The sequence below is a fragment of the Leptosomus discolor genome, chromosome 5, assembly GCF_034619465.1.
Source record: "Leptosomus discolor isolate bLepDis1 chromosome 5, bLepDis1.hap2, whole genome shotgun sequence".
In the NCBI taxonomy this organism is placed as follows: Eukaryota; Metazoa; Chordata; class Aves; order Leptosomiformes; family Leptosomidae; genus Leptosomus; species Leptosomus discolor.
Window position 1 is genome coordinate 47,286,473 of NC_141395.1, and position 25,416 is coordinate 47,311,888.

Sequence of the window (25,416 nt, forward strand, 5' to 3'; positions counted from 1 at the left end):
TGATTATGAGAGGTTATATGGTTTGCTTCAGTCAACACTATAAATATGTACATCTTAGTAAACAACTCTCAGGCACAATAGTCTTCATTCTGACATGCAATATTATATTTTATGTATCTTAAAATACACCTACCATTTCATAAGCAAATATTCTTTACACACGGGATGACTGAGTAGCTCCATGCGATTGTGGCGTACCATGGCCTACAAAACAAGAAAGCGGGAGGATCAAACTTACCTCATCTAGATAAGCAAAGTGCTTACAAAACTGGCTAGGCCACCTTCTTTATTGAATACTAGCCTAATGAAAAGTAAAATGTCTGTAAGATATTGCAAAGTTCTTTTGCTTATGCACTCTGGCCCAAAGCTATTACTATCCTGCCTTCTCTGCCTACTGAGGCATTCAGCTTCTCTCCTGCTGCTCTGTCAGTCTATTTCAAGCTTTAAAAAATTGTACATATTATTGTCACTATACCTGTGAGATGACCAAGCTTTTCTAGTTGTATTTAATGAGAAAATATTTATTTATTATTAGACAGTATACCAAGTCTAATTGCCAACAAGAAGCCCCCAAAGTAATCAAATTAAGCCAGAAAGTTTGTTCTGCAAACATTTTCTGACAAAGAATGAGAGAACAGACTGGCAATGTGAAGGAAGAGCAAAATTTAGTTTAGCACAGAAAGTATTTTGCAATGAGGATATGGAAAAAAAACAGTTTTGCCAGGTTTTTCAATGCCTTACATTCCAGTGCATGGTCACTACAATGACTGAGTATGGTTTTCTTTGATGTACTACCTGCATGTACAGTATGTTCTCTTGAAACATTCATAGCTGTTTAAATGAACTAAGAATTTTTAACTAAACCTAAAAGAAATGTTATTTATTACTTAGACCAGAAGAACTTTGGCCCATACTTCATTCCAGTATACTTTAAATACACAGAGTTACAGGATTTGGAGAAGAAATATGATGAAGAAAACAGTCAAACCTCTTGATTTTGTCTAAAGCAAGACAGCATGGAATGATGTCAGAGTAAAATAAAGAACTTACATTTAAAGTGGTAAGCGGTTCATAGAAAATGTCTTCACCATCCTTCAGTTTTTTGTTAAGTGTGAGGGGACACTGAAGATATCTGAAGTTATATTCAATCTGAATAATAAACATACCCACATTTAAATGCGATCTAAGACTGAGAAAATGTACTTAATTTAAAAAAGGTTATCCTTTAGAGAAAAAAAGGCATATTGTGTCAAAGTAATTAGAACACTAATCTATACTGATTGTTAGTTACTCTGCCAGTGAACACATGCCATCAAGATACACATCTGTGACTGTAAGATGATTAAACAGCCATTTTGAATTGTAAAATAAAAAGTACACATTTCTTCTCAAAATATTACAGTTTAAAAAAGTAATTCTCTGAACTGTAATTTGTTTTAATGTTGACTTTGAAGAAAAGTTTGTATTTAAAAGTTATACAGCTTTGATAACACAATATAAGGAAAATGTATGGTAGCAGAAAATTTGCAAGTTTTTTGTTAATGACATAGACTCAACCCAATGTAAAAATTGATAAGGTGGTTTTCAATACGGTTTCTAAGGTAACATAACTGTAGAACATTCATGCCTCCTTAGCATTGTGAAAGCAACTTACTGCTTAAGATTTGGGACAAGAATTTACAAAAAAGTAACACAACGGACTCTGAATTATTGATGACAATTGTACTACTTAAGATTGGCATGCTTTTGATAAGCATAAATAGATAGTATGTCTTCTATCCCTGTCATTTTGAAGTACCCATAACCTCTGGTACATAGCTTGATTGCAAGAATTAACACAGCAAAGATAAAGTTTATAGATTGCTCAAAGTTAATGTTATACTTATTAAAATGCATAAGCATGAAGATAACAGAAACTGAACTTAAAAGCCGTTTACAGCCCAAAGGATAGCATAAGATCAGTCACCTCTGTTTTCTGCTATGATCTGCTATTCATCTACAAGTGTAATCTTATACATAAAAACTTGACATATATATTAAAGTATACATATCATGTACTTCCCAAACTTTCAAGTCAAAAATGTGTTCATTTCAGTGTCTCAGAGGCAATAAAGAGAATTAAATCAGTGGCTTTGCTGAGGAAAAAAAAAAGATCTAATAGTTGAAGATTGCTAGTATCTGACGAAGTGATTTTAAAAGTCATCCTAATACTGAGTTTTTGCCAAATATATATTAAAAGCACAGATTCAAATAGAGTCATTGGTGAATAACTAGTGAATTATTTGTAAAACAGGTTAAAATATTGGCCGATTTCAATTTACCAACTATAGAATTATAATTGCAACTACAGAAAATATTTAAGAGGTATTAGAGTTCAGTCCAGTACTAGAAGCTAAAAGCCAAGCTGATGATTTTCTAACTTATTATCCAAATAACATATTGCTAACATAGAGCCAGGCATATTGTGACATATTCCATCCTAAGACCATAAACCGTACTGTCTTCATAAATTTTTTCATCCACTTACATAGAAGTCTCGACTTGTCTTTTCCTCTGAAGACTCAATTATGCAGTTGTCCAAAACCAGCTTTGTAGATGAATAGAAAAGTGAATTAAGGTGATATAGATAACGTTCATCAGAAAGAATAAGCTTATACCTGAAGAAAATGACCTTCACTACAGCAGTCATCTAACAGAAGTGACGATTCAGATAGATTTTATGGTGTATGTGTTGAAGACATAGAACTCCAGAGTTTACATGTAGGAGTTAAATAATGAAACTGCGCAGTTTATAAGGCTACATGTTAGTTTACGAGTATAAAAGGTGAAGTGTTTATGAATATATACACACTTGCTATTTTAATAAAAAGCATTTCTGTAGTGTCATTTAACAGCTCAGAAGGTGAAAATATCTCAAATGGTTTTGAACCCAATTCTCTTCTGATTTTCAGCACTTTTACTCTCCTTTTTTATACTACTTTTATAACTCCATTGACCTCAGGAAGCTAAGAACTTTTTCTAATACTAAAGCAATTAAACTGGCCAAACTGAAACTATCACTAAAATACAATTAAATCAATTCGTGAATTCATATTGTTTCTATTTTATAATAATACGTATTAGTGAGGGCAGCATTAGAAAAACAATGATGTAATGTAACTAAGGGGTTTTGTGCAGTCATTTCTTTAATAGGTGCAGAAAACTTACTTTAAATGAATCAGGAAGATACTCAACCATTTCCAGCAAAGGACACTTATTGGCACTAGAATAGTGAGAGAATGTCACAACAGCTTCTTCCCATCTGCAAAAATGAGTTAAGATAATGCTTCTCTTTTAAATTAACTACTTTTATAGTATTTGAGTTTTATTTAAGATATTATCTTGCAAATCACAATATGTAACAAGTTTACATGCCATTAAATGGAAAATCATCTGTTTCAGGGGTAATTGAGTAACATTCCAGATGCTTCTCTAAGAACGACTCATGTTTAATTCTGTTATCAGTTAAACAGAAATGCTATGTTCAACAACTATGCTAAGACCTTCTAAAAAATACGAAACTTGAACTAAAGCTGGAATCTTGAGTTACAAGATTAGGTGAGTAATAATAACTACAGTAAAATACTGGCAGTGTTCCTGCAACACTTATTCCCAAAGTGGGGTTTCACTATATTGTATCACAAAATATTCCAAACTGCAGTTGAACTGCCACATTTTTAAATATTTGTGACGTTTAAACCAATAATTTCAAATTAAATCTCTTGAATGGTATCAGTTGTACTTACATTCTGATTAAAATTCTGTGGCATTGAGGCATTATGTGAAAGGCCAAAATGATGTAAGAAGAGGGAAGGATTACCTATTTCTAATGGCTTCTACATGTTTTTTTTTCAAACAGATCTGAATACTCAACCTAATATGGAAAACAACACGCCACATATCTGATGTCCATTACAACTATGCCAATTTTTATTTGCTCTCACTAGAACACCACATAATCTCTAGAATTTTAAAACATGTACTCAGTCTTACTTATTAAGCTACAGGTTTCCAGAACTTAACCTCAGTTAAAAAAAGCAACAAAACACAACAGAAAATACATTCAAAAAGCATTTTCTGTGTACCTTACCTTTTGTGCAAAATGACAGCAGACACTACATCTTTTCTCCTATTGTGTATTGCTTCATGGAAAAAAGAAGCTACTGCTTTGTTGAACAGAATTTTCGCACCATAGTCAAGAAGTAACCTTACTGCTTTTGCATGTCCTTCTCTTGCAGCCAGGTGCAAAGCTGTGTTCTGTGCAGAAAAGTAGCACAGCAATGCATCCATAAGAATAATTTTTAAAAAAAAAAGAAGTACATATTTCCGTTCTTTCCCACATTGAAAAGGTGGAAAATGCTATTCTCGGTTGCAAGTCCTGAATACTTTTACTAGCAACATTAAAAAGTAGAATATTGTCCCAGAGATTCTGATGGAGATTATAGACAGGTTCTTTATTCTATGTCTACAGCTATAGTACGTCTAAATCTGAAGAGGAAAATTAGCTGTAGGTAAGAAAAGCCAATTCATTAATATCTTTTAGTTTTGTAAGTAACAATCTACAAGTCATAAATAGGTAAAAATGATGGTATCTACAGACACAGAACACTTGCATTTGATAATCAGGAAGAGAAGCATCCAGTTACATCCAGATGTGCTCATACAAACAAATCTGCCAGAAAATCTGTAGGCACAGTTTCATAAACGGAACATTATTTTTCTTTGGTATTTTCATAAAAGTAAGGCAATGAAGGTTTTAGCAATCAAGTCACAATGAAACTGACTTTTGAAAGCCTTCCCAACTCACCCAGATTTTTCTGAGGGAAATTAAGAATGAACCATGGGCTTCTCATTAATTTCCAGGCAAGATTTGTTCCTAATCTAATAAGTCTAAATGTTTTCAACACCAGTTCTCAGAGAAATTAGCAACACATTCTGTGTTAGAAACTGAGTAGTTCTTTAAAAGGACCGCCCTATGTTTTCTGATGGGGAACTGTTAGGCAAGTTCATACAAGAGGTCTCCAACCCAGGAAATGGGTTCTGTCTTGACCCAACAGATACTGCATCTGTCCAAACTTCAGAGCAAGACAGGAGCTGTATCTGTTGGACATTTCTGTGCAGAACATATGAATTTCAAGCAATATGTTAATGAGCTGTAGTTGAAAGTGGGTTTTTTAAAATCTATATAAGCTCCTTAAATTTAAACTACCAATGTTTGTGCCACATCGTTAAAATATTCCTGCATTGTAAAAGGGGCAAAAGGGACATGTCCAACATACTCAGTATTTTATGTTTTCCATTAGGCTATTTGCATTTATTTTTGTCTCCCACTTGTAAGAATTGGATAACAAGTTCAGCAATCATATTAACCTAAGCAATAGACTTTAACACTGGTGAAATAGAAAGGCTTTAAATCTGCCACAGGAAATTAAATATCACACATGTAATGCACACTGGGAAACTACTAATAGCATACTACCGATGTTTGGTCTAGAAGTGACAGCAGACAAGAAACAAATAATGCTTTGTGAACACATACCCCTTCTTCATCCACTCTGTCAGTACACTTCACATTAGTATCCAAAATGATCTGCATTGTGCGAGTGTATCCTCCGAAGGCAGCATGGTGCAGGGCTGTCCAGCCTTTATAATCACTTACATGTAGCAGTATAAAATCAGTAATTATAAACGGATAACTTCTTATAAATTTAAAGTAAATGTAAATGCTTCCTCCTTTGGCTCAAACCTGTCTTTGGCATGACTACTGCGGAAATGTCCATGCCTTCTGTCAACTATTATGTGGTTATCAGTGCATCACTTGGAAGGAAAAGATTCAACTCAATAGTAGTATTCGGATCTCCCTCTCTCTTCTTCTCTGTTTCTGAATATATTTGGATTGTGCCCATTTTCTTACATGTCACTTGAAAATGACACAAATACTTGCAATATTCTGTTACTAATACTTGGCAACAGATGCAACATAGATCACGGCCATGTTACGGAATTTTGCATTTAAAGATAGTGAATATACAAAACATTATAAGCACACAAATCTATTGCTATTAATATTACTTCATCTCAATGTAACAGAAGTCATTAAGACTTTTATCACATAGAAGCTTCCAGGACATTTCTTTATAAAATGCCAGATTTAAGTCTAAATTAAGCCTAAATATACACACACTTATATGTGTACACATAGATATGCATACATACATATATATATTATCTGTGCCAGGTGTAAAAGTACAGCTAAGGACACTGGAAATAAAGGGTTTGACAGTAGTTCATTTAGCGAGTCCTCCACAGTCACAAGCAAGGAACTTTTGACAGGTCTGTTTGCTAAAAGATGTCCTCAGAACGCTTAGGCCCCTAGCTCCAAGGTCACTGCAGTGCACTTGGAAGCACAGGACAGTTAAAGCTCTAGATTGTACCTTGGAAGCAGGACTCTCAACTTTGGCAGCTTTGGATCCTGGCTTTACAGGTGAGAGCCTGGAAGCTTTTGTGGAGCTGCCAATGATCTGAGGATCTTTGGCCTGAAATCAGGGCTTGGTGTGCAAGGCAAGTTGCCTGTGAACCACCAACCCTAAGAATCCCTACTCAAGCCTGTGAGTGAAGCTGACATGATTATAATATTTCCAAAACAGTACTTTTTCCATTCCAGTTGGATTTAGAGAAACCTCAGTTTCCCCAGCTTTAGAAGCCTTGCTTTACAGCTAGCCATGATTCTATGTGTCAGGCTGAAGGAAAGCATGATAAGCTTAGTTTAAAAAATATTTTATAAACATGCTCTTATATTGTATATTTATATTTGTATATCTTAATGTATAAATATTTTACATATTATATTTATATTGTATTAACTTCCCAGTGGATGGATTTAAAGGTAGGGTGATAGATCTTCTTTGCCTTAATGAATGGAAATCTGTATACTTACCAGAGAAAAAGGGCCCCTCTCTTCAGAAGAAACTGAACTACCTTCTCATGACCATTCTGGGCTGCCAAATGAAGGGGAGTCATTCCCTTCTTATCACCTTCATTCAAAAGTCTTGTGTCTTTCATATCTCTTATAAGTCGTTGACATGTATTGATGCGTCCATAGCTTTGAAAGATAAACATAAAAATTAATGTAAAAAAAATACAGAGGGAAAAATGGCATTGATTGCATTGCCTAGACTGCACTACTAACCTGGCAGCAAAGTGTAAGGGTGACTTCTTGTCCCTGCTCTTAGAGTAGATGGAGACATTCAGGCTGAGTAAATTATTTACGGAGAGGGCCACACCTTGTCTGCATGCATAATGCAATGGAGTGCATCCTTCATTATCTTCATCCACTACAAGATTTTTAATATGTTCCATCTGTTACCCCCCAAAAAAAACCCCAAAAGCACAGAATTACATTTGTATCACTAATGCTCCACAGCTTCTAATAGCTTGTAAGAATAGCATGAATACTTCAAAGCAATATTTAAAAATAAGAAAAAAACTTTAGGAAAAGAAATTTTAACAACAATGAGCATTTAATGTCTGCTGATTCGCGGGTCACCATTTTTTCAGACATCTACTCTTCGAAGAACAGAGCAGCTCGCCACTCTGCACCCTTACTGCAATCCATCCACAATACAATACAGGAGATTCTTCTTTGCTGCCATCCAACCACAATACTCATGGCTGTCAGCAGAAGGCTTATACAGAACATAAGCCTAGTCTATAGTCTGTATTCAGAAGCAAAACTTCTGGCTGTCAAGAACAGCAGTTTACAGTGGAATTCTATTTCCCCCATTTCTCTTTCTCATCTTCATTTTCCTGTTGTTCCCCCATACCTTGTCTAACACTATCCTATGTATAGCCTTTCTTAAAGCAACTAAAAATCTCCTCCCCTGGTCTGCTCCACTCCTTTGTCTGAATTATGAGTATGATCAATAATTATGAAGTCAATGCAGACAGCTGAGAATTATCACTGTGGTTTAAAATTGATTCTCTACACCTGCTGAAAAGGGAGGTCAAATCCATTCTGCATTACTGATCAAAGTTGTTTACAGATTTCAGCAGACATTCTAAGATCAGGTATACTTGATTCACATTTAAAAAGTTGTTTCTAGAACTCTGGAGGCTAGCAAATTGAGCTTGGGCCCTAGCAATAAGAGTGCTTCAACTCAGCATAGCCAAATACAAATTCATGTTTGAAACCCTTTTTAAAACTAAATGCAAGACTTCATTACAGTCCAGTCCACAGAAGCTCCTGCAGACTATGCTGTAAGTTATTTAAGTCCTAGAGCTTGACTGAATATGAGCATGTCCCTTAGCTTTACCGCACGCAAGCTGGGAAAATAGAAGTGAAAAGTTCTATATTTTATTGCCTACCTCTTGAACTATTCAATCCCCCAACAGCAAAATAATTTATGGGATTATGTTATTCCTTTGCCTGGCAATAAGAAAACTGTATTATTGGCTTTGAAATGCTTTCATGAGAGATATGTACCTCTTCAAACCATTTTCTGTGACACCGAGCAACTTAACAAGTACCACAAACTTTTACAAGAATTCCAAAACAACGCATTAGCTGCTTTTTTGTTTATATTTTCTAGTAAGCGTAACAGAAAGACATAAATTGATGCTTACTGTACCTGTAGAAATTTCTCATTCAGATGCTGTAATCCTCCAGGCTGCAATACCGTCAAATGCAAGAAATTCCGACCAAGATGATCTTTTAATGATACATTTGCTCCTAGATAAATATGGAAATAAATACCAGCAACTTCAAAACTGCTGGCCCCTGCCACTAACTGATGGTGTTTAAGACAAAGGAACAAATGTTGAACAAATGTGTTTCTAAATCTATAAAATAACAAATCTTGTTTCGAGTGAACGATATATAATTTTACTTACAAAGAACTCCTCCACTGACACTCAGATTTAATTGTTTCCTCCTGCATGTATGCATTTTGTATTTCATTGCAGCACTAAGAATTATGTGGGGCCCTTATATTCAGAGATACTGAGAATCCACAAATCAAGAGGTAACTTAAAGACGCAGCTGATCACCTCTTCTAATCTTTTAACGTGGTAATCTTGCTACAGCTTCAAAACTTATTATAGGCCTTATTAACAAAATGAGTTATATTACTATTAACAAGAGGAAATATAGTAACAATAATCAGCTTGCACCCAAAGTGTAGCAATTGAAAGATATAGCTCAACAAGGTGACTCTGATTATGTAAAATCACAGGTAATGCTTGAAATATGGGCTTTAACATTTAAAGATTGATTGCTGGTACGCAACATGACTCTGTATAAGTGGTGTATTTATTCCACATTCTGCTTACTTTGTGAACTGCTAAGGAATGCAGGGATGGAGTGTCAGTGCCACCTCCACCTTGAGAAGCATGACACATGGCACACACATTTTTCTACAGCCTGTTGACTCTGTATTACAAAGGGTGAAATCATCACACTAATTCTTCCTTTATCACAGGTGATATCAGCATTGTGCAGTTGTTTAGCTCAGCTGCTCCCGGACTGCATGCTGAAGTGCTGAATTGAAACTAAGAGGAAAGTTAGACGCAGAGTTTTAACATGTATGAATCCTGCTCAAAGGAAGTACTATATCACATGTGTATATTCTTTTTTACCTTTTGAGAGCAGTAAATTCACAATTTTCCATGATGCACAGGAAGTGGCCAACAGAAGCGGGGATCGACCTTCTATGTCAACGCTATCAATATTAGCCCCCTGCAATAAAGAATTTCAAGTTTATCATGAGTAACGAATAAATGAATTTTTAAAATGGTATGCCCTTTATAAGCATAGCAGAATCACAGGCATTCTTAGTAACTCCAGGATAAGCAAATTAAATAAACACATTACATCTCTATCTAACACTACTATGTTTTCAAACCATCAGCCACAGCCCAGTCACCTATATATATATATATAAATATCTAGATGTCTACATAACAGTGGCTTACTTCTAGGTATACTGAACTCACAACTCATGAGCTTCTGTTAGGGTACCTTTCCATGCATTTAAATACATAAAATACATAATTCTAACTTGAAAATACTGGGATTGAAGCTCTGGAAAAATATAAAAACTGCAGTCCTTTTGAATGATGTGGTTTTATCTATCAAACAAGTACCAGAACAAGACCCTTCTGAACCTCTGCACTATATGAATGCTGTTCAAGAAGTAATGTACCCAGAGATCAGTATAGTTTGATCTGTATAGCTTGATTTATCTTCAGTTTCTATTCTTCATCATAAGCTGTATAAGCCAAGTTAATTTTGACCCCAAAGTAGCTGTATCAAAAGCAGACACATTTTTATTCTCCAAGCTCAAGGTTTTTGATATGACGTTTCGGGAAAGGACAAGGCCTGGAATGAGATATTCTGGCAAATGCCCAGTTTTGCTGTTCTGCCTATTTTTGCACAGGATGCATATTACCAGGACAGTATGGTCACTACTGTCACATTATCACTATGATCATATTAGCAAAATACTATGAGAATAAACACAGCTATCTAAAAAAAACCCCACCAGCAAGGGAATATGAAGATACAAGTAAAATGAACCAATCAGATGCATGCATATTTTATGATGTTTTAGATATAATTTTTCTAAGCATTGAATTGTAAGTCAAATTGGATAAGTACACAAAAAAATCTATTTTATTTCGGATAATATCCAAAGATCATTGAAAAAAAAAATCAATGCGAGTTTTTCCATTAACTTGAATCATCTTTCGGTCCAGTCCTAATTCGAGACAGAATTAATCATAATCATGAGAATATTTACTTTCCAGGATGGTAAAACCTGTACTGTAGTAATAAGAAACATTTAATAAATGTACAATGATTACTTTACTACAGAGAACAGGAAGCTTCCAGTGTATGTTGATGAAACGTTTGGGAGTAGCTCATGCAGGACCCTTTCCCCAGTTACCTTTCCACAAGGTCAGACAAACTCTTAAAATTGTTCTTATTAATCAAAGAAACACAGACCTTTTTTATCCAAGTGGCTCTTTCATTTCAGTGAATACAGGAGAGCAATTTCCAGTTAATAACACAATCTTTAATCACCTTCCCTCCAGCTAACATCATTGCTCAGCCTTCAGCAAAATGAATTCAGCAGCATTCATCATTATTCATCACAATAAGGAGAAACTTATACATGGCCACATATATTCACCACATTTACCATACAGCTCGATTAAGAGTCTGTAAAATGAGTTTCCAAACTCCTTTTACTTTTGCATTTATACATTCATATATATGAATTTAAAATATATTAATAAAAATAAATATTATGCAAATTTTGTAAATATCCAATAGTATTTATACCAATTTAATCTTCCATTTTTCTTTAGTGAAGACAAAGGAAGAGAAAGGGGAAAAAGGAAGTAAAAAAAAAAAGCAAGGAAATGAGTAAAATTACTGCTTTTTCTTTGCAAAGTTACTTTTTGTAACTTGCAGTTACAAAAAACTGCGAAATTACTTTGAATAAGCATGTTTCAATAAAATTAATGAAGTAAATTCAGGAAGCACCAGACACCTCAATGCTAAATTGTCCAGTACACAAGAAAGAAAAAAACACTGAAAGATGCAGGAAAGTTGCTAGGGTATCAGCTAAGTCACAGAATCACAGAACGGTGGGGGCTGGAAGTGAGCTCTGGAGATCATCTGGTCCAACCCCCTGCTAAAGAAGGGTCAACTGGAGCAGGTTGCAAAGGATCGCGTCCGGGTGGGTTTTGAATATCTCCAGGGAAGGAGACTCCACAACCTCCCTGGGCAGCCTGTTCCAGTGCTCTGCCACCCTCAGAGTAAAGAAGATTTTCCTCATGTTGAGGCGGAACTTCCTGTGCTCCAGTTTGTGCCCGTTGCCCCTTGTCCTGTCACTGGGCACCAACTAAGAGCCTGGCCCCATCCTCTTGACATCTGCCCTTTAGCTACTTATAAGCATTGATAAGGTCCCCTCTCAGTCTTCTCCTCTCCAGGCTAAGCAGACCCAGGTCCCTCCTCAGCCTTTCCTTATAAGAGAGATGCTCCAGTCCCCTCATCATACTCGTAGCCTTCTGCTGGACTCTCTCCAGTAGTTCCCTGTCCCTCTTGAACTGGGGGGCCCAGAACTGGACATAGTACCCCAGATGTGGCCTCATCAGGGCAGAGTAGAGGGGGAGGAGAACCTCCCTTGATCTGCTGGCCACACTCTTCTTAGTGCACCCCAGGATACCATTTGCCTTCTTGGCCACAAGGGCACATTGCTGGCTCATGGTTGACTTGCTGTCCACCAGCACTCCCAGGTCCTTCTCCGCAGAGCTGCTCTCCAGCAGGTCGATCCCCAACCTGTACGGGTGCATGGGGTTATTCCAGCTGCAGGACCCTACACTTGCCCTTGTTGAACCTCATCAGGTTCCTCCCCACCCAGCTCTCCAGCCTGCACAGGTCTCGCTGAATGGCAGCACAGCTTTTTGGTGTGTCAGCCACTCCTCCCAGGTTTGTGTCATCAGCAAACTTGCTGAGGGTGCACTCTGTCCCTTCATCCAGCTCACTGATGAATATACTGAATAAGACCAGACCCAGTACTGACCCCTGGGGAACACTGCTAGTTACAGGCCTCCAGCTGGACTCAGCGCCACTGATCACAACCCTCTGAGCTCTGTCCTTCAGCCAGTTCCCAACCCACCTCACTGTCCACTTGTCTCTCCCACACTTCCCAAGCTTACCTGTGATGATGTGATGGGACACAGTGTCAAAAGCCTTCCTAAAGTCAAGTTAGACAACATCCACTGCTCTCCCCTCATCTACCCAGCCAGTCATGCCATCATAGGCTATTTTGATCCATTCCCATAGACGGCAAATGAAAACTGTCCTAAAACTTCAAAACTGATATACTTTATATGGAAAGCCAAACAAACCTTAGCATAGATTTTATAAAAGAGACCAAACCAGTCAAAATACAGTTAAGGAATAAAAAAGTTTGTTCTTATCAAATGCAGTGTTAAAGATATTTTCTCTAACACTTTGAGCACACAAGCCTCCACATGCAAAAACTTGTGCCTGTATTTATCAGGTAATAACTTCTGGAGACAGGTGGTGTTGTCAGACAAGTTTAAGCAGTCATACCTCGCCATATCACATTTGAATTAAAAATAAGCACAACATCTAGTTCTGACTAAAGCCAATCCCTATAAAAAAGTTTCTGAGAAAAGTAAAACTGTAAGTGGAAGAGAATTCTTCTTACTATAATTGTCACAAAACTAAGTAAAAATCTAAACATATAAAATGGAAAAGAAGTCTGCTGATTTCTGAAAGTTTCCTCATCAGAGTGGGGCATATAATGGTTATATGAGCATTAGTTCAATTGGTACAAATGGACACCTGGAGCATAGCCAGTAGCATCCCCAGTTACATTTCTTCTCTTTCTCTCTCATAATCATTCAGTAAAGAAATATAACCGAACTACACAGAGTAAAAAATATTTGTAGATCATGCACAAACTTCAATACATGGCTATGTGATCCCAGAACAATCGTATGTACATCCTTCATGTATGTACATTCATATGTACATATGAACACATACATACTTCATATGTACATAGCAAATCCAGAAAGGATTTATTTCTGGAAAAATCAGATTAACTTCAATGCATATTTAGCATCTGTTTCAAATTTCATATCCTAATCCTAAAAGTGAGGATGATTGAACCAGTTTGTTATATTTGGTAAAAGGCGTTTATGAAACCTTTTTGAGTAAGTAAAATGGAAATAAAATTGCAAGTTTTCATCCTCTGTAACTGTGGGATACTGTTATGGAGCCATAATTACCCTTGTACTGTAACGTTATGAAACTGTATTACTGTAACTACCCTAGTACTGTTGCATTATGAAATATATATTTATATGTCTAAATAACCTATACCTGAGAAAACATGCTCCTTTATGAATTTGTCTATGCAGACCTGTAGTAATAGATAGCAATAATCTCTATAAACATGTTGCTTGATTAAATATTTACCATTGAAATCAAATACTCCGCCAGTTCATAATGATCAAACAATGCTGTCCTGTGGGGAAAAATGCAAAAATACAGTAGCATTAGAAAGGACAGTGAAATTTCAAGCCAAAGGGTAGCATTTTTCTCCATTTGCTGCATTTTCTAATATTTTCAAATAAATACATTTTTAAAATAAAGAGACAAAAAGATACCTTTATTACATAATTCATTTTAATAAATAGTTTTCAGTTTTGTCATGGAATTTTGTTTTTAAACTAAGTTCAGTTCAATTAATACATTGAAAACTTTCCGTGGGAAACAAAGGCCTCATTGATAGGTCAACAGGCATTTTACCACTGATTTTTAACAGAACCAGCCATTTCATATGTCAGATCTTTTACTGTACCACACAAGGTCAATATCAAATTCCATAAACTTCAGACTCAGTTTGTTCCAGGCGGGCCTAGAGCCTCAAATCCATTTCATTGATCTGATCTTCAAAAATAACTTGTTATATATTTTGTGTAATAATGCAAGAGTGGGGTTAAAATGGCAACGGCTAAACATGTATTCTAACAGCAGCAGGCAAGTCTACACAAAAAAATATGAAAAAATATAATATACTGATATAAGTTACAGTGACATACATTAATTTACTAAAAATATTTTAAAGCTCTCTAAACATACGAAAAATTCTCAGGTTTTATTCTACAATAAGACATTGAATTATGTATTATAGGAAAAAAATGGTCAAAGCAGGAAGCGTAGTTAATATACACTCTCTAAATGCTTTCAGATCCCTAGTCAGACCCCTATTAAATATTCTGACACAATGAGCAACACAGGACAGTTCCAAGGTTGTACTGTATCTCAAAGATAAGAGTTCCCTTAGCATTGTAAGAGGTGGTAACACTGGATGTACTATAGTCAGAACTGATTACTCAAAAGACATATTTTAAAAATCATGTCACGGTTCCAAATAAGTAGAGATGCCTCCATTATCTATAGAAGACCTCTCCAGGCATAAATACTGAATGTTTCACACACACCCAAAATAAATTCCAAGGTGACTGAAGAGAAAGCGAAGTAATTTTATAAAATATTTAGATGGAAACATGACAGTAGGAATGTGAAAGTATCAAGTCCTGCCTATGCTTCACTGATCCTTCACTTCAACAAGTTAACATTCCTATTCAGTTTATTTATATTCTGAGAGATTTGGGTGACTTTCTACCTTTCTGATGATTCTTGACAATATTTTTTCCCTGTTTCAGAGATACAGGGAGTAAAAGAGCAGCATTCTTTTTCCAAGGACAATCATTTTCATGGATATGACAGCCAGTTATCTATTAAGTAGTATGTTGGCTCTGTACAATTGTCTTTGGCATTCTGTCATCACTTTGTCTTAAATCATTTTCTGTCACAGTAGCATTTCCAAGTGTACTCAAACCTTATCTTAACTTTACAACACACTCTCCTTTTAATTTCTTCAAGTATCTTTGAATCATTCCACTTTATACAGTGTCCAGAGAACAATCATCTCCACTGCCTCTGAATTTATACCGATTATTTCATATTGTAAAACTCCTTGTAGAAAAACACTGTAAAATTATGACACTTAAATGCAATGAGACATATCTTTCTTGCAAAAATGTATAGATGGGGAAATATACTATCTTCCACAGAGCTGGTAGCCAGCCCATTTAACTAAGCGTCTTTCTGCTACAGAAGACTGAGGAAATTTCTCCATAGTCTAGTGCTCTGGCTTCAGATGGACTGTGAAAGACAAGAAGTCTAATGGATTATTATATACACAAACGCCGTCTGCAACTTTGTAGTCATAGGGAAGTGTACCAACATCTACTTATAGCTGATGAGGTATAAGATAATTTGGGGGGACATGTTTTTTTAAACTGTTTATATTATTTTCCATTCATTTTCTGGAGAACATAACCCTCTTAGACGAGGGCATTTGTTCCACAACCTCAGAAGCTGTTAACAATTCCATAAACTTGTTAACCTACCACTTTATTTGACTAAAATTTCAATACAATCTGTTAGTGACTATTCCTTGACGTGGTTCCAAAGTAACTGGAACTGTTTTGATTTTGATAGCAGCACCAGAATCTTTAACATTCTGACCAAATTATCACTCTGTACTAAAACCTTTCATACTGTACTAAAACCATCTCTCATCCCATGGAGAAGTTCCAGCCCATGTAGAAGGGTGTTCCAAAATATACTATAGAAAGTATAATTGGATGCTCAGAATAACTAAGAATATCATGGCTCACAATTTATAGTGAAGTCTGGCAGAGCAGCCTCCTACCTGTGAAGCAATGTTTCCTTATTCCCATCTACAGCATCAATAATGGATTCCTCACCAGCATAGGATGACATCATTAACTTTACAATCTCAGTTGCTCCTTGAGTGGCAGCAAAATGAAGTGCTGTGCATTTTTCATTCTGTAAATGGGAAAATAAAACAACTTGTAATATTTAAACCCCAACAACCTAATCTCCAACCTATCCTAGCCCAGGATTCATAACTCCTAAATGCTGAGACTTCTTGCAATGCAAGCAATGAAATTTTAGTCTTTAACTAAAGCAGTGGAACTCTAAAGAGATCTTAAAGACCAGAAAAGACTAAAGAGATAGTTTTAAAGGATCACTACAAAGCTTCTTGCTATTCTATGCCAAGTGCCTTAGATACAAGATAATGCCTCAACAATTTTTGGTATTTGAATTAATAAACAGACACACAGACAATCCTCTAATATGAGAGATGAAGCAAAGGAAAACTACAGGAAACCATTGGTAGACCAGTACAAATGAATAAGCAAATGAATGTGCCTATATAAAACAGAAAATGCATTATTTTAAAATGTTTTTGACTTCCTTAAATGGAATCTTTCTTAGAAGTCATTCTTGAACAAAATTTTCTTCAGGTTAAAAATAACTTGGTCTAATACATTATTAAATTATTCTAAACTAGACAATCATAAAATTATTAAGCAATAAATAAATGCTTAGAACAATATTCACCAAAACAGGATTTCATACAGCTAGATGGGACAAACTAGCTTTGATACACGCCTGAGGGTTTCGACTTTCTCCTTTTTAGAACAGGAACATTTCAGTGAATGCATTGGAATGGGCTTTTCCACAATGCCATAAGCATTCTCAAAACAATCTTACCCGTCACAAAATCAGCAGCTTTAATCACCTCATTCAAAAGCTGCATGTTCGAAGAATTGAACCAATACAAGAAGGCTAAACCATGTTTATCTTTGCTCTCACGAGTTGATTTCAGCCTTGCAAAGTATTTGATTAACAATAGATATTTTCAGAAATGTTCATTCATCACAAAGCCGGGCATAGGCCCTTGCACCAACAGTGCCACAGTAGCAGTAGTAGTATCACAACTTTGTGCTTGCTCACAAAGAAGATACTGTAAAGGCCAGGGCAGTGCTGAGGATAAACAAGGATGATGAGAAAGGGTCAGACTGAAGATCCCATTTCTGGGAAGGGATGATAGCAGTTGCAGAGTAAAGAGTCTGTGAAGGCCATACCATTCTCCAGGGTGCTCTCCCAGACTCCATCTGTTAATGACTCAAGGACTTCCAGAGCCAGAGGGGATGTTGTTGTATTCGGGACTGTTTTTTCTTCTGTGGATCTGCCCAAATGCATCTTGAATCCATGAAAACTTTTCATACTCAAAACATCCTATGTAACTTGTGTAAAGAAACCTGATATTTTGCCTGATTTGAACCAAAGTCTTGTTTTATTTTGCTGCTCCCTAGGTTTTGCATTGGAAGAGACAGTGAGCAATGATTATCTGCTCACTTTTTCCACACCACTCAGAGAGTTAGAGATACCTAGGTTTTATCAACATTATGTTTCCCTCCACTCCGAGTTTTACCTGTTTTAGATCAATTTGGGCTCCAAATTCAATGCACATTTTGATCATTTCGAGGTCCCCACTTTGAACTGCCAAATGAAGTGGACTGCACTTTCCATTATTGGTAAAATTGATGTGGGTTTTAGCAGAGTGACCCAATTCTTCACCTGAGAGATGAAAATAAATGGAATTTATTTAAGCAAGAATGTGATAACAGAAGATATAAAGGCTTTCAAAACAAGTATATTAACTGTGGAATAATATTCTGCCCCACTCAAAGCATGAACTTTTCACATCTATCATTAAACAACGGGCAGACAGTCATTTAGGAAAGCAGTTAAGCTGCTGCTGCAGTCCTGCAAAAGTTACTAGCATGAATTGCCCATAAGAATAATTGCATTAACTTCCTGTGGGTTCAGTTACAGTTGAAGTGCTTGTTTGCACAATTCTACGAGAATTAAAGCCGTAAATCGGTGACATTACTATAAATAGCTGCTTGGGAACAACATATTTACCTTTTTTTAAAAGAATTTCCATACATGTTTTTGCACCTGAAAATGCAGCTGCATGGATAGGCATACATCCCGTTTTGTTCGGTTTACAAATTTTCCCTCCATTTTCAATCTGAAAAATAATGCCTGGTTATAGCCTAATGACAGAGAAAATTATGAACATACTATTACAGATGCAGTCTCCTGAGTAGCTGTCGCCTTTTTTTGTGTTGTATATGCATTGTGAAGTTTATATACAAACGTCTTTTGTATGTTATATCCATACATCTATACATGCATGTGCTTCCCTTCGTGTTCCGATAACCTTCAAAATTAGTTCAAGTTTCTTCTGTTTGGCACTCAGATATATTTATACATGCCTTTAAAAGACTAAAGTTTCAATTCAAGTGACTTTGCATAGGTTACTAAGTCACTTGAATATTAGGTTCGTGATTAACCTTCCTCCATTGAACAAAGACAGAACACAGGAACAGAACAACACTGCATCAAGGTAAACAGAATCACATCAAACGATGATGGATTTATACCTACCAGGAGTGTCAGTGCTTCCGGATTATCCTTGTAACATGCTACAATTATAGGTGTGTTCCCTGCTTCACCTTCCAAATTAACATCTGTACTGCTATGCTGGACTAAAATCTAAACATTTAAGAAAACATTCAGTCAACCATAAGGCAAATACAACAACAAAAGCATATTCCATTACTTGTGTTTTTACTCCCCATAGCACTCTTGCGACTTGTTCTTTTTGCACGCCAGTGATCCACAAAACACAGGCAGAGGATGGAGAAAGTGCAGGAGAATGTAAAAATGTGCAGGTGAAAACAGAGAAAGCAAAATTATTTACAGGAGAAGGCTGGGTAACTAGGATAAACACTGCACATAGCTGCAGATTATCCTAAAGTTGTATTTAACAATTTACCCATCAGGAGAAAATCTTTTCTGTAGCAAATTACAGACAAGGATTTTCAACTGAAGCTTGTTATAATGTCTTGTAGTATTCTGTATTCCTTGGAAAGGGTCAATGTTGTAGACCCTGCTGGATTAGGCGTCTTGGACAGTTATATAAGACCGAGGGAGACGGGATGATGAAAACAGGGACCCTTCCAGTTCTGAATTCCTGCTTTGCTCCCTAAGTTAACAGCTAACACTGAGCTACCGGTAACACCAAGTACTGCCATGACTGCTTCCAGCATTTTTTGAGAAGCAAAGGATCTGGAAATGATAATGACCATGCTGCACTGCATGTTTATTCCTCTGTCTACACATGAACTTAATTGTATTTCTGTAGTTCCAATGCATTTTTCTGAACGGGAGAAACTGGCACATTTTAATCACTTTCGTGCAATTTGACAACAGAAACCAAAGGAGAATTAGCTTGAATGAACAACAGAGTGGGGAAAAAATGAGAGCACATATCTAAGGAACAGCAGAGCTGTAAAATAACCCAAAGCCAGAACTTGATACAAACTCATTCTTAAAAAATTTCAGATTTTGTTGTTCTTAATTCATAGTAAATATGGATTTTGTAAAAGATGTGAGGACAGCGAAATATTTTAGCATTGAAAATCTCTAAAGGATTTTAAGTCTTGAATACAGGAGTATGTTTTGCTTTTTGTTTGAATGAACTAAAAAAAAAGACAACTTAAAGGTGAAAAAGTAAATGATGTGGCGTTAAGGTTGTATTCACCTAGGAAATTCAAAAACTTTGCAAATGCTAAAATTCTATCCAAATGCTGCATATGGAGTGAAAACATTCTCATTGAACTTGGACAAATGATGAAAAAATTACGCTGCTTAAAATCTCAATGCTGTTGTTATTTTACAATGTTCAAAATGGTGCCCTTAGTAATTTCTTCACAACATATTTTTGTGATTTTTAATTGCAGCTTTAGTTCTGCTATTATTAAAATGATTATTAAAATGTCGGTTTTAAGAACTGTGTTTTCTGACTAATTTTAGTCTAATTTTAAGAAAAAAACCACTAGTTTCAAGAAAATTTTGATGCTTCAACGACTCCCTAGACAAATGTACAAAATCAAATCAGAACATAAACATTTGAAATAACACATGCCTACACCCAATTCTATTGTTAAAAAGAACCTTTTAAAATAAAATTCCTTGTGTTTGGAAAATTGAATTGTCTGCGAAACACAACGACTACTATAATAGCACAAATATCAGTATTTATATGAATCAGCAAGTTACATTTTACTTGCTGTGCTAAGAAGACACAAATATTTCTATAAACATAGTATGTTACACATCCTGCCCACTAAACAAAGCATATGAGGAGATACAGCATATATAAAGAAGGTCTTGGTGTTCTGCAGGCAGCCACTGTTGAGCTACTTATCAAGCCTCTGTACTGATGCGACTTCAGACTTACCTTAACAATTTCATTGTGCAGGGACTGCACGGCCATATGCAAAGGTGCCATCATATTGGAGTTGAGAATGTTTGGATTGGCTCCTCTGCTGAGAAGCAAACTAACACTTTCAACCTGGTTTTTCTTTGTGGCCCAGTGCAGTGGAGTATTTCCAGAAGAATCCATCACATTTAATACTAGGTCAAAGGAGAGAAAACAAAACCAAACCAAAATGAAAGCAAAACCATCAAATGTTCTGATTGCACTGATAAACTGTCTTCAGGGGAGGTTTAGGTCTGTGCTACTGCATTTCTTTGAAGAGAAAAAGGGAAAGATTGCATGTTATGCAGTGCATTGTGTCAAATTGATTACATATCATGCTGAATCCACGGTATTGGTTAGAGAGACAGGAGAGGTAAAACACCTGTCTATTTATTGCCCATTATTATATACCTTTTTTCTCTCCACCCAAGAGTTACCTGAATTCCCTCTTGCCTTGTCTCTTCTCTTTCCTATCTTATTTGACTTTGCAGCTATTTCTTTAGGGGCTGCACAGAGCAAGTGAGTGTGAATAATGAAAACAAGAGACAATAAGTGCCTGCAAACTGTAAAAGATTAAAGACCATATTTATTCTGATTCACTTGAGAACACAGAAGTAAATCAGTTCACACCAGTTACAAAACTGGTCTGTTCTACACATACATTTTGAGCTTCAAAATTGCAAATAAACGTCAAGAAATATTCTAAAAAATTAAGACAATAATTATATACTGAAAAGAAAAAGAACAGATTTCAGCCAGAATAATCTAAAATTAGATTTGTCATCATTAGGCGAAAAAATGAGATTTCAGGGCCATTGTATATGTGCTCAGTAGCCCACTGTCTGTCAGTGGAGTCCTATGTAGCTCACAATGTTTATTAATAACTACTAAATAACACCTTTCACACAGAATGTTTTTCTGCCATTTAAGGCCCCATGTTCTCCAACTTACCACTTCTTCCCTAAATATCTTTAGACAGCCCATCTCATCAAATGTTTATTCTTCCCCACTATTAAGTAAGCAAGTTGTGATGACAACTTGAATGACAAGTATAAGAAACCAAATTAATTCTTTTACATTTCCAGTATTAGAAATGTGACAAAAGACAGGTAACATAAATAAAGAAGACAAAGTCAGGCCTACTGTACTTCACTGCAGTTTTCTTTTTCATATCTGAATACTGTAAATCTGAGTTCCAAACAAAATACCGATTCACTGCCTTAGAGAGGAAACAGTCCTAATGTAACAAGGGCAACCCAAACCACACCCAAGACACTGCAAACTGTGTCAGGCGGTTTGACCTATATTTAAATCTATAAACGTAGATGACACATACCGGTTCTGCTTCAGCTGGGTAGCAAACACTTTGATTATTGAACTTTTTCATTCTGTTAAATGAAGTAGTTCATAAAATGTGAGTTACCTTCACAGGAAGAGTCGTCTATGATCAATTGCATTAATTCTATTTGACCTCCTTCTGCAGCATGATGCAGTGGGGTGGCATTTAATTCATCCACTTTGGTAAGCCCAGAACGATTCTTCTTAATGAAGCTCCGTAGCCTACAGGCACTTCCATCTGAAATCACCTATTTTGGACACAAATATTCTCATCTTCTCATTCTCCTAGTAGGCAAGTTTTTAGAAATGCTGTAATGTGTTACTGCGGGCATGTTACCACTCAATAATTCTCTCCCAACTGTTTAGTTGCATACAGAAGTACACAAATCCTGATCAGATTGAGTTGACAGTGAAACTCAGGTTGATTTAATTGATTGCAAAAGCAGATTGAGATGAGAAACAGTGCAAAATTAACAAAAAAGGAAATTATCTTGATTACATTATTTGTCTTCTGTAGTGAGCTCAAGATCCTCCCTCCACCATGGAAAACCTCAAACAAGCAAATTCATCACTTACTGTTGTATATTCTCTCTCCAGCCGTGGCCATGTCAAATGAATTCAACAGAGAGGAAAAATTAATAATCTTGATAAATTCCTTTTCTAGATCTTTCTACAGAGACTGATATTAAGTCCTGGTCTTTCAAGTTCAGTCGTCAGGTTTCTGTGATGTTCTTTACGTCAGAGCAACCAATAAGTTCTTTAATTTCAGCAGTATCCTAAAAGCATCCCGCGGGCTACTACCTCAGTCTGAAACAATCCAGCATCTTCATGGCGTAATACAATAAAACCCCCTCCAACAGCTCAGCCCACTGACAGCTTGATACCTCCCTGTGTGCAACCACAGCCCACTATGGAAACCCTGCTGATTCTTACTTTATGATGTTCTCCAAATATTTTTGTTATGAGTGTTTCAAAACCCATACTTGTATCTGAAGAAAAGTGATCGAAAAAAATGATTGCAGTAGAATGCACAGGAATTTAAAAACAAGTTATTAAAAAATTAACAGGCAAGAAGAAAAACAGTTCAACAAAATTGGGAGACAGAAAAAGAGAAAAATGCATATCAAAAGTAACGCAAACCTTCACAAAGATGTGTAAGCAAGTAAAGCATGAAAAAAGGAAAACACCTAAAACCTCTGTTCTCTCCTCAGCTGCAAAAGAAAAGGAAAACTTTGCTCTCCAGGATACTCAGAGCCACAAAGATTCAACAATTTTTGCTGTCATTAAGCAAATACACATTACCAGGCAGCCCATTCATATGCTTAAACACATGTTTAACTTCCTTCAGCTTAACAGTCCCATTGACCTCAGTGAGGTTACTCACATGAATAATGTTACAAATGTGTTTAAAAATTTAGAAGTCTGGGGCCAAATACATGGGTAGCATCTGCTTCAAAAGTGCAGTCAGAAAAAGCTGACAGAAAACAGGTGATAACTCTTTGGAAAGGGTATTTAAGATGACCTAACTGTCATAAAAATAAGAGGTCAATTACATACACAAATATCTATATGTTCATACACCTTGAAAAGCTATTTAAGACAACGTTATTACAGAGTCCAGTTATCTTCTATTCCTTCCAATAGTCTAACTTAATTTTAATTGTGAATTTCAAATCTTTCTATTGATTTAGACCACATTTTGCCACTCTTTACTTTGGAATTTTCGTCAATGTAAGACAAAAAGTGGCTGAAGTGTGACATGATGCTAATTTCTATCAACAACAATAAGATTTTTCAGCCAATACTGCAGGGTTTCATTAACAAAATAGGAAAGGAAACTATCAGCTAGGTCTTCTCAGTATTTTGGTTGGTTCAACACAGCAAAGCAAGCTATTTTAAACAACAGCAATTCCGTTGCCTGAACAGCTCTGCAGTGGCAGATCACCCACCAGAGTGCCCAGCTGTGTTATGCTGAAGAGGTGTTCCTCAGGACTATAGCTAGCATACAGAAAACAAGTCTGGAAATGATCTCAAGAGGTCTTTAAACCCATGCACGTAATTTGTCAAATTTGTTTAGCCTCCTCCAAAGTTACCCAAGTCATATGTCCCATAGGCAACCTCTTCTTTCACTTAATTATTCTTACCCTTAAAAAGAGCTTCCCTAACGTTTGGTCTAGGTCTCCCTAGCTGCAATATAAATACATCACTTCTTGTCCTACTATTTATGGAAAAGGGAAGAGGTTATATCCTCCCTGGCAGCAATTTCACATTTATAGGTGGTGCTGCTGGTTCCCTTTCCCTTCGTTAATAGTGCTTCTAAACTTTCCTCTTGGGACATTTTGTTAGATATCTCCTCATTCCCATCATGACTTCTGGACCTCCCTCAAGGAGAGGGACTCTTTCTGGGGAGCCGTGCCCAGGGGCATGTGAGCCCCTCAGCAGTCACCTGCCACCTACCACCTGCCCCGGTCTGGACTGGGCCACACAGCACCACAACCTTCTGTGCCTTCATGCCCCATGGCCGGGGCAGCCCCCAGCCTGTCTCCCAGCCCTCACAGCTCTTCCCTCACAGCTCCACTGACGACTGAGGGGAAAGGGTCTCCTGGAGAAAAGGGTCTCTGGGACGTAACCAACTCCAACCCGCAAAGCTGCCCCCAGAGCCCCACCTCACCCTCGCCCACCTCACCCTCCACCTTCATCCCTCCTCGTCCCAACGCCCTCACACGAGCCCCGGTCTTGGGCACCACCTTGTCCTGCACCGTCCTGGGTGCCTCAGGCAGCTCGGCTGCCCCAAGGCCGTTCCTCACACCCACCATCCAGCCCTGCGACCGCTAGCCCCTCCGCGCCCCTCCGCACGCACCTTGAAGACGTCCTGCGAGGCGACGGAGGCGGCATCCGCCTCGCAGACGACGCCCTGGTAGGAGCTGGAGACGGTCGCCTTCTCCCGCGACTGGCAGAGCCGCAGCAGAGAGCGCTTCATGGCGCCCGCCCGCCCGGTTCCGAGCAGCGCCCGCCCCTCCCGCTCCGGGGACCTGCGAGGCGAGAGAGCGAGTGACGGCCGGCTCCGAGGCCGCGCCCGGCCACCCCGCCGAAGCGGCGGCAGGAGGCGGGGAAGGTGGGCGGGGGTGCTTCCAGCGTTCACCGCTGGGGCGGGCACCCCGCCGAAAGGCAGGTCCTGGGCGGCCCCCGGGGGCGCGAAAACCCGGGCCCGTGAGGGTCA

General features: G+C 37.3%; 1 protein-coding gene across 1 annotated transcript in view; it reads right to left on the bottom strand.

The window, feature by feature from the left end:
* Positions 1-25,176, bottom strand: part of TRPA1 (transient receptor potential cation channel subfamily A member 1) — a 37,750-nt gene extending 12,574 nt beyond the window's left edge. Inside the window, exons 1-18 of the mRNA XM_009953523.2 lie at positions 25,057-25,176; positions 22,282-22,444; positions 20,838-21,013; positions 18,980-19,087; positions 18,452-18,560; positions 17,958-18,103; positions 16,365-16,501; positions 14,057-14,105; positions 9,673-9,772; positions 8,667-8,767; positions 7,229-7,398; positions 6,977-7,141; positions 5,579-5,693; positions 4,130-4,296; positions 3,208-3,301; positions 2,528-2,587; positions 1,051-1,149; positions 134-204 (exon numbers count right to left, since the gene is read on the bottom strand). Of these exons, the coding sequence (XP_009951825.1) occupies positions 134-204; positions 1,051-1,149; positions 2,528-2,587; positions 3,208-3,301; positions 4,130-4,296; positions 5,579-5,693; positions 6,977-7,141; positions 7,229-7,398; positions 8,667-8,767; positions 9,673-9,772; positions 14,057-14,105; positions 16,365-16,501; positions 17,958-18,103; positions 18,452-18,560; positions 18,980-19,087; positions 20,838-21,013; positions 22,282-22,444; positions 25,057-25,176 (2,150 nt within the window). The remainder of the gene's footprint in view (positions 1-133; positions 205-1,050; positions 1,150-2,527; positions 2,588-3,207; positions 3,302-4,129; positions 4,297-5,578; positions 5,694-6,976; positions 7,142-7,228; positions 7,399-8,666; positions 8,768-9,672; positions 9,773-14,056; positions 14,106-16,364; positions 16,502-17,957; positions 18,104-18,451; positions 18,561-18,979; positions 19,088-20,837; positions 21,014-22,281; positions 22,445-25,056) is intronic.
* Positions 25,177-25,416: the final 240 nt, after the last annotated feature.